The sequence below is a fragment of the Octopus sinensis genome, linkage group LG3 (genome assembly GCF_006345805.1).
Source record: "Octopus sinensis linkage group LG3, ASM634580v1, whole genome shotgun sequence".
NCBI classification, from domain to species: domain Eukaryota; kingdom Metazoa; phylum Mollusca; class Cephalopoda; order Octopoda; family Octopodidae; genus Octopus; species Octopus sinensis.
In genome coordinates, this window is record NC_042999.1 from 96,369,894 (window position 1) to 96,379,893 (window position 10,000).

Genomic DNA, 10,000 nt, shown 5'->3' on the forward strand with positions numbered 1-10,000 from the left:
AGTAGTAGTAGTAGTAGTAGTATAGTGCTGGTGTTGGGGGGATGCCAGGGTGATGATAAATAGAATGTCGACGATTCATGACAATTTGGTATAATAGTGATAACAGTAATGTATTGATGAGGGAAAAGTAGTAGTAGTAGTAGTAGTAGTAGTAGTAGTAGTAGTAGTAGTAGTATTTTGACAGAAGTTGATTAAGGGTGCAAAATGGGATACTTGATGACATTTGTTTTGTTCTTTGTTGGTTTTTGTTTTTCTTAAGGGGGGGAGGGAGATTTCTCTTTATTTTTGATTTGCTTTTTTTCTTTCAGGTTGCACATTTAAACATATATATATATATATATATATTATATATATATATATATAACAATATATGGATGTTGCTACCAGGACAACAATGGGTGATGGTTGCTATGAGACAAGCATCAGGTCGCATAACCAGCTTATGTTTGGCAGGGTAATGATGCATAACTTGCACAACCGGCTTGTCATCTTGATTTGTAAGTAGTGTAAGCGTATTTATCTCTTGAAGGACATCGACTCAGAGAGCATACCAGGTGCTTTGTGAGGGTGGAAGGAGGTAAGAGGGATGCGTAAAGGTGCTGTTGGTGAAAGTGCTGCGAGTAGGCTGAGCACAGAAAAGACTTTTTTGAGAACGGCAGATATCTAGCGATCGTTGAAGGAAAAACGAAAGCAAAAAACAAAAAAATAGAAAGAAATGTGTTAAAGAAAGAAAGAGTGAAAGAAAGAAGGATCGTTGAAGAAAGAAAGGCAAGAAGGAAGCAGAGAAGTTTTGTATAGACTGAAAAGGTTACACAGAAAAACAGACAGACAGACAGAGAAAGTAAAAGAGAGAGAAAGAGACAGACAGACAAACAGGGGTGAGGTGATGGTCGTGAAGTTTTGTGTAGTTGACAGTTTTCTCAATGTTATGCAATATTTAACAAAAGATAGATAGAAAGATAGATAGATAGAGAAAGAGGGGGTAGACAGAAAGTCAATGAAATATATAACAGATTGATAGTGATAAAGATGTGAAGTGTGTGTATGTGTGTATGTGAGGGAGAGAGAAAGAGAGAGAGAAAGATAGAGGTAGAAAAGACTGAAATATGTGAATTAAAGTAGAAGAGAAGGCAGTAGGGGTGAGAAAAGGTGCGCCGTGGATTTGAGATAAAGTTGATTCAATGCAAGAATATGTCGTCAAAATCAAAATGTCTTACTCAAACAACAATTTCAAGACCAACAACAGCAACAAAAAATATAAATAAAAAAAATAATAATGAAATAAAACAGGAATAAAGAAAAAACACCAAGAAAACACTTTAGAATTAAATAAAAGTTTATGCTTTGAACAAACAACAACAACAAAAAGAACAACAAAAATAAACCAAATCTATTGCATGCTTGATCTGAAACCGTTTGTCTGTTTTGGTGTTTTAACGTTGTAAACGATATTTACATACATCACATAAATATATACCCAAGACATATATATATATATATATATATATATATACTTGTGTATATATAGATATGTATACTTATATACATACATAGATATTTACATATATATGTATTATACATATATGTATATGTATGTGTATAGTATATAGATATACATGAGAGAGAAAGTGAAAGTGAGAGAGAAAGGTGTGAGTGTGACAAGGAAAGGCTATATATATATATATATATAAGTGAGATGCTTAAACGGACAGATAATTACAGGCATATCCTTTGGTGAGAGGGGATGAGGAGATGTCAGCAAAAAAAAATTTAAAATTAAAAAAAATAATTGTTTGATGGCAGTCTTAGGTGTTTCAAGACTGTTGAACACGGGCCCTGAAATCCCTCGGGTCTTTACAATAGTCAAGAAGTTCTTCAATGGTACAGGTATTGTAGCAACACTCACAAACGATCCCACTCCAGTTGCGGTCACGCTTCACCAAGTAGGACTTGGCTTTCTTTTTACTAATGATAATGTCTTTGAGTGTACTACTTCTATGGCGGAGACCTCGGGATGCATAAGGTGATACTGCAAAAGAAGAAGATAAAAGAGATCTTAGCTTGTAAAACATAAAGAAATTCATCAGTTAGGACAGTAACAATATCACCAATAGCTGTATCTTCATAACCATCAACAATGCCATTGAAAACCCTTCGAAATATAACTGACACGCATATCATCACCAGATCATTTATATTCAACGAATACATTTTATACATTTATTCTTTTACTGGCACCGGATAATTAAAAACGTTAAAAGAGAATCTACAAACAGCAAGCAAGGTAGTTAACTGGAATAATACTGGATCAGCTGATATTATGGAACAAGAAGGTTTTGTAATCATGCACAGCATTCACATAGCTGTATGGAAACATTTAGAAAATGTTCTCACTACCAGAACACGTAACTCCAAGTTTTCCTAATTATATTTAAGTGGGAAGAGACCTACTTTTATAAAGACATACTTTTCAAAAAAAAAAAAAAAAAGAAAAGAAAAAAGACGGGTATTCCATATGTAAACATAACAATGAACATAAGGTCCATTCAATTTAGTGATGTTCTTCAGTAGATTAAAAGTTATTAAAAAATTGGTCATATTTCGATCATATTTCTAATCTTGCATTTAGAAATGCAAGAATTATATACATTTTTCGTATCTTTTATCCTGTTCTAATATAGTCCATTTTTCTCAAGGATCTTCCACTTAATATTGAAATTGATTCCATGTTCTTTTACATACCAGATGTAAGTAGACAACTGCGTTACATTCCTCTTTCTTATATGTTTAAATGATGAAATGTGACCATACCTACATTAAATTTACACACTACGTTAAAGTTTTATTTGTTGGAGGCGACTTCACTTTATATATGATTGCTTCGACAGTGCATGACTGATTAAGAGAGATGCATTAATATTTTTGCATACATAGTTAGGCTAAGTTTATTTAGTAGGGTAATATGCTGTTAATTTTTTTGTATCAGTAGCACAATTGTAACTCAGTTACAGTTAAAACTGTTTCTGTAGAATAATTTTTGTACCTGTAGTTAATAGAGAAATTCTAATCCGTTAAGGTTGGGGATTCTTAGTAATGCTAGACTTCCCATATTAAAATGAAGATTGTATTAACCAGATATTATTACAGTGTCTTTTCTTAGTGTAGGATAGCAGTACTGGATGGAATAAAAAGATCATATCTTTAAATACACTAGATTCAAATGTATTATTATAGTACGAGCCACTGTATCAAAGATATTGTCATTCGATGACAATTTGGATATTCTACTGATAATATTAATGAGATTTTTAAGGTGGCGAGCTGGCAGAAACGTTAACACGCCGGGCGAAATGCTTAATAGTATTTCGTCTGTCTTTACATTCTGAGTTCAAATTCCGTCGAGGTCGAATTCACCTTTCGGGGTAGATAAATTAAGTTGCGTAGTGAGGTCGATCTAATCGGCTGCCCCGCCTCCCCAAAAATTTCGGCCCTTGTGCCTAGAGTAGAAAAGAATATTAGTGAGATTTTAAAAAGTTATATTTGGCAGGAGTCTAAATTATTGCAAGTTTTTCAATAGATTTTCAAAAAGTCTTATATAAGTTTGTAGCTAATTTGATAGTAACATCTGAGAAATTATTGATGTTTAAATAAGTGATAGTAATTCATTTTAAGCTGAATTCGGTGCAGGTGTTAATAAGGTAATTTTTAAAGTATTATATCTGTAGAGTTTGTAGGATACAGGAAAGCTATAATTTTTGCATATGTTTATTGGGGTAAAATTCTTATTTTGCTCATATAGATTATATTTAGGCCAAGTTCGCATACCTTAACACTATCTTAAGATCTCGTGCATCAAATTAGCCTGCTGAGTTTGATTTTTTGACCCAAGAAAAATTAATATAAAAGGATAGGGTTTTTCCAAATATGGATAATATCAATTTCATTCTCATCTACATTGATATATATCTTAGCGAATTCTAAAGGAATGATGATGAGAGGTTAGTGATGTAATTCGTGAATGTCGAATTGGCTGTGAAGATAATATAATTAATAATATCTTTCGAGCAAGCTTGTGACTGTAACACTGCTGTTACCGGAATCTTCATTTGGGCTAGAGGCAAAATTCGTTTTATAGTCATTCAATGTAACATACTTCTCGCGTTTAGGCAAACATTTTATGCTATTTTCAAATTTATTTTATAAGCTATGTTTTTGTCTCAATATTTATATTGATCTTAATTTATCCAGTCATATATGGTCCTTAAAAGAAAAAAGTGTCAATTACAACATCCATTGGAAGATCTTAGCCAAGTGTAAACCTTACACCAGCAGCAGTGGAAAGTGCGGTCTTTGTGATATGGAAAGATCGTTCATCTGGAAAAGCAGCTTAAACCCCGCTGATTGACTAAATTCAAGAACTGAACTTTTTGGATCAATTCCACATATAGCTAAATATTTGCTATGTTTTTGGTCCCCCAAAGATCACAGATAGAACCTGCTTTTTATATTGTGTCCGCGTACAAGCATTTTATCTCTCTATATTTTATATATATATATTTTTACATATTTTTCTGTATATTACCTTTCACCCTGCATTTTTTGTGCATATGCGTATACAGATGTGTATATGAACATATTTGTGCGTGTATGGGCATACATACGTGTGTGTGCGCGCACATGTGTGCGGGTATGTATATGTGTACATGTGTATGGTTGCATATATATGTATACATATAGGTGTGTGTGTGAGTGTGCATGCATGTGTTTCACACGAGTGTGAGTGAGCATATTCATATATAACATATGCGTATTTAGACGTGTATATGATTATAATTGTGCGCGTATGGGTATGTGTACGTGTGTGTGTGCGTGTATGCGGATATATGTGTACATGTGTATGGTTGCATATATAAGTGCACATATAGGCGTGTGTGTGGGTGTGTATATGTTTCACGTGAGTGTGAGTGAGCATATGCATATAGGCACATGTACGTAGGTGTGCGTGCGAGCATGTATGTATGTACATGCGCGCATACGCGATTTCTATGAGCTTTTTTTACTTTCTCTTCGGGTTTTTTTCCCTTTATTTAACGGTCATTCTAATAGCTCTTTCCTTTGTCTTAATAACGGTCATTTACATTGTAATTTCCTTTTGTTTAACGATCATTTTCATAGCATTTTTGTTTGTCTTAATAACTGACGAGATGCCGGAGCAGATTTTCCGCCCCGACATCCGAAACTCGGAGTTTTATTATGGCACATATATCATTGTCACATATTATATTACACACACACATACACACACACACACACACATACACACACACACACACACACACATACACACACACCACACACATGTATATGTATATATGTATATATATATATATATATATAATACAGTTTGTATATATGTTTTTGCTACAGTTAACATGGGAAACACTCAGTAATTAACAAAAACAATTGTAGCAATTTGGATTAATGCCTGTTCATCCTATCTTTTTGTATTATAATTTTTTGCATGAATTCTGCGGATACGAACAGATTTCCACCTGTATATCCAGTAAAAGGAGAATTCTTGCAATATGAAAACCTAAAACAGCCGATGCCCTTTGGAAAACGCGTTATAAGATGATATTAAATATTTTTTGCTACACACACAAATGTATATATATATATATATATAACGTTGCTACAAATTTACAAGTTCCTCTTGATTATTTCATTTTAGTCTGTAGAAGAATGTGCAAAATTGTCTTATTCATCCTAATAAAGATATATAAATTCAGCAAAAATTGCTTATTGTACCGGTTGACTAATCGGTTCAGTCAGTGTTTTCAACTAACACGAGATGAGACAAACAATCTCCGAAACAGTTACATGGAAAACAGAGGTCACATTTTGTGGTATATTTGAGGTCCGTTCTTCTCAGATATTTCATATACACATAAAGTTAAGGCACCAACCACAAGTTGAGACGTTTTGCCATCAGTTATTAAACTTTTTCTCTCGTCCAGTTTAACTAGATTTGAACTGTCTAGATTCGGACAATATATATATATAATATATATATATATATATATATATATAGTAAATGATATATAGTATAAGGACCCTTCATCAGTTGTCGGCTGTCTATCGACTCCTCATTTCGACCAAGGGTCCTTTCTCTATGTTTACTTGTCCTGTTCTCCATTTTTTCTCGTTGTTTATGTATTTAACCCTTTAACCCGTTGATTGAACCGTTGGTGATGTCCTGTAAATATGTGTGTGTGTGTGTGTGTGCGTGTATGTATGTACGTACGTACGTACGTATGTGTGTATGTTTGTATATATGTATGTATGTAATTGTTTCAGTCACAGGATTACGGCCATGCTAGAAAACTGCATTGAAGTATAAAATTGATTTAGAGTACTTCCTCTAAATCTAGAACTTATTCTCTTAGAGCTGAACCTCTAAATGGGAGGGGGGAGAAACCACTGCAGTTTTTCATGTGGTGAGGGAGAAACACAGAACACACCAGCACTTGCATACACACACACATATATGTATATTATTGCATGTACGTATATATGCATGTATGCATATGTTTATATATTTAAATATACGTGTGTGTGCGTGCGTGCGTGCGTACGCTTGTGTCCGTGTTTTTGTTTAAGAACCTGAAAACCAATGTTTCAAAAAGTTCAGTATATATGTATGTATATATATATATATATATATATATATATATATATATATAATATATATATATATATATATATATATATATATATATATATATATATATATTCCGATGAATATATATATTGATAAAATATTATATACTAGACTGAACTATTTACTGGGGTCGATATAACCCGCGAAGTCAGCGCCTTAGCATAGTCAGGGAGCAATGACTGCATCCAGGAAGGAATAATAGAATTCAGTAACTTTCTTATAAGCATATATATTGACTGCAACAACAAGATAGAAACAATAAAACAATAACGACGTCTTCAAAAACAACAGCAACAACTTAATGCGGAAGCATCAAAGCTTCCAACTGCAACAGCAACAATAGGAGCGCAAATAACAATAACAATAACATAGCAACTATAACAGCAACATCAAACAGAATAGGCAATACCATCATAGGAAGACTTGCACCTGAAACAACGTCAACAATAATATCGTGCATGATCAATGGCAATTACGACAGCAGGTGCAACAGAAATAGTGCTAACTGCAACAACAAAATAAAGGCTGACAGTAGGCGTGGTTGTGTAGTTAAGAAGTTTCAGGTTGCACTTCAGACAATTGGCTTTGACATAGTCGTGGGTGAAATGGTCTACATGCCACTGTATACACACGCACACATGCGCACACACACGCGCGCACGCACACACACACACACACACACACACCACACACACACACACACACACACACACACACACACTCATTCACTCACTCACTCACTCACTCACCCATATGGTTGCAAAGCAAGGTTTCTTAGTGCTCTGAAGTAAAATCGCATCTGGTACTCCTAACTGAATAGGTATAGGAAGCCAGAATAAATTTTGCAACCCTTTACACCTGCGCCTGGGGATGACTACCCACCTTGCCTCTGACTGATACACCTACGTATGTATGTATGTATGTATGTATGTATGTATGTATGTATGTATGTATGTATGTATGTATGTATGTATGTATGTATGTATGTATGTATGCAGCATGAAAAAGTATGTATGTAAGTAACAAGAAAAAATACGAGTATTAAAGTGGAGTGATAAAATAGATTTGAAGTTGAAAAGTATACAACAGCATAAAACCCGATGAACGGAAGCGTTCGAACAAAACCTCTTTGTTGTATTTATTCTGCCCGAGTTGACAGACATCGAAAAGGCAGTGAACTTGTTGATCGGCTAGTTGGAAATAATGAACTACTTGCGCTGTTATTGCTCAAATCCATTATATAAAATACTAACAAAAAAAATCTCAAGAAAACATTTAAAAGCACCTGCAATGACAACAACGAAATATCGTAATCAACAGCGATAGCAACAAAACATTGTAACAACTGTTGCGTCTACAACAGTATCTCTAACAAGCCAATGAGGAGATTTCTAATGGTCACCCGCCCAACTAAAATAGCAGTTAAATTTCCTTCAGATCATTCCATATTGTCTTTACGCACTAAAGTTTTTAGTCTTGGGTACGCTATAGCTGTGGAAAAAAGTATGGCTCCGGTAGGAACGCCTCAATCGGAGCTAATTTGTTGTTTAAAATATCAGCAGTTACATTAGATATTCAGTGATTTTTTAGTTCACTTCTATTGGATTGAAAGTCGTCTATTCTATTAGTGTTTCCGCTGATGTGTACACCCTAATGAAGCTACTTAGACACTGAAATATGTAAAATTAAGTATCGTGATTAAGGAATAGTGACGATCAGACAGAAATTGCCAACAGATACTTTGATTTTCTGATACCCATTCGATTCCTTTAGTCAAAGCTCTCACCATAGTATTACCAACAGCTAACACAATAACAATCTTAAGTTGCTATTGCATCAATGATTCCATAGTTTTGAACAAGGAACGTTTGCTCATGTCTGAACAGAAATGAAAAAATAGGCTGGTAAAAATTGCATTAATTGATAAACAAAATAGTATAGATTCTGCAGACATGGAATTGAATTAACTGTAATACACAGTTAATTTATATATAAAAAAGTGGCTCTCAGGAATAAGGCTGAAGCTAGAAACATGATAAGGTTCTAAGTTCATGAAAACACCTTATTTGGCAATTGTTAGCAAAGAGCAAGGCTATTTACGAATGAGTTACGCATGAATACAGCCAAGATGCCTAACAAATATGTGTGAGATGAATGAGAGAAGGGCTGTTCTTGGTATAAACATAATTATGGTTCTAATTGCTCCAGCAATTTCGAGGTGAGGTATTTAGTCGATATCATCGACCCGATTATTTGACTGATGCTTTATTTTATCAACTCCGGAGGAATGAAAGACGACGATGACTTCAATGAGAATGAACCGCAAGATATTTTGTCCAATGCTCTAACGATTCCGCAAACCCATCATTCCCTTTGCCTAAACAAAATTATAAATAAACTAATGGACATTCTCCATGCGTGTAAATAATATCTCTTTCATTAATTGGCTCTAATTTGTTAATTGTTGTTAGATTAATGGGATTAACTCCTTGCTCAGTTGTTGATTATAACAAAATTAACTAGTAAAAGGAATGACATTTTGAGGCCACTTCAGTTTGTGGAAACCAGTGGCACTTGATAGTGAATCTATGATATGGGTGTCAGTAATGACACACTGTAGCTTTTTAGGTGACATGTATACGATGGGCTTTACAAACATTTCCCTGCAGTACCACGTTGCAAAAACCTTATCTCGAAACATTTACCTAAAATTAAAATATATGTAAACATGTAAATAACGCTATAAATGAAATTAAAATTGTGATGCATCGTCATCACTGTCCTAAACTGTAGTTTGCTTAGCTTAGGTATATGTATAGATCTTGGTTTGGAAGACAATGGTGGATGACAAAATTGCAGAGTAGCACGACTGCAGAGGTGTACGAAGATGAAGAGAGAGAAAATAATTTTCGACGTCTAACAAACGTCTAGACCGTGAGAAGACTGAGAAGTACAAAATAACTGGAACTAAATGTACAGAACACACAAAATGCGTTGTTAGATAGAGAAACACCCGAAGTATTATACATTCTTAATTTCTATCATTAACTGCACGAACGACTATTTTGGCGGTCAAGTGGATTGACATCTTGACTACTGTAGAATAATGGATGTGGTTGTTGTTTTTAATACAGAACCGATACCTATCTATTTCTCATTACAGTTAATGCTTCTTTTTATTGTTTGTTTTTCGTTCCTTTTCATTGGTTTGGTGTGAAGAGGCCCTCTGAAGACAGCTGTTTAATATGTAGAGGATGATGTTGAACAGCAGCTGCAAGT

The 10,000-nt window shown here is 34.2% G+C and overlaps 1 protein-coding gene across 3 annotated transcripts in view; it reads right to left on the bottom strand.

Annotated features, from left to right (window-relative positions):
- Positions 1-1,589: 1,589 nt before the first annotated feature.
- LOC115209845 (con-Ins Im1) overlaps positions 1,590-10,000 on the bottom strand; it is a 156,207-nt gene continuing 147,796 nt past the window's right edge. The window contains exon 3 of one of the 3 annotated variants that reach the window (XM_036501179.1): positions 1,590-2,029. In XM_036501179.1, the coding sequence (XP_036357072.1) occupies positions 1,815-2,029 (215 nt within the window). In that variant the 3' untranslated portion in view covers positions 1,590-1,814. The remainder of the gene's footprint in view (positions 2,030-10,000) is intronic. The other 2 variants (XM_036501181.1, XM_029778413.2) reach the window with 2 other exon arrangements.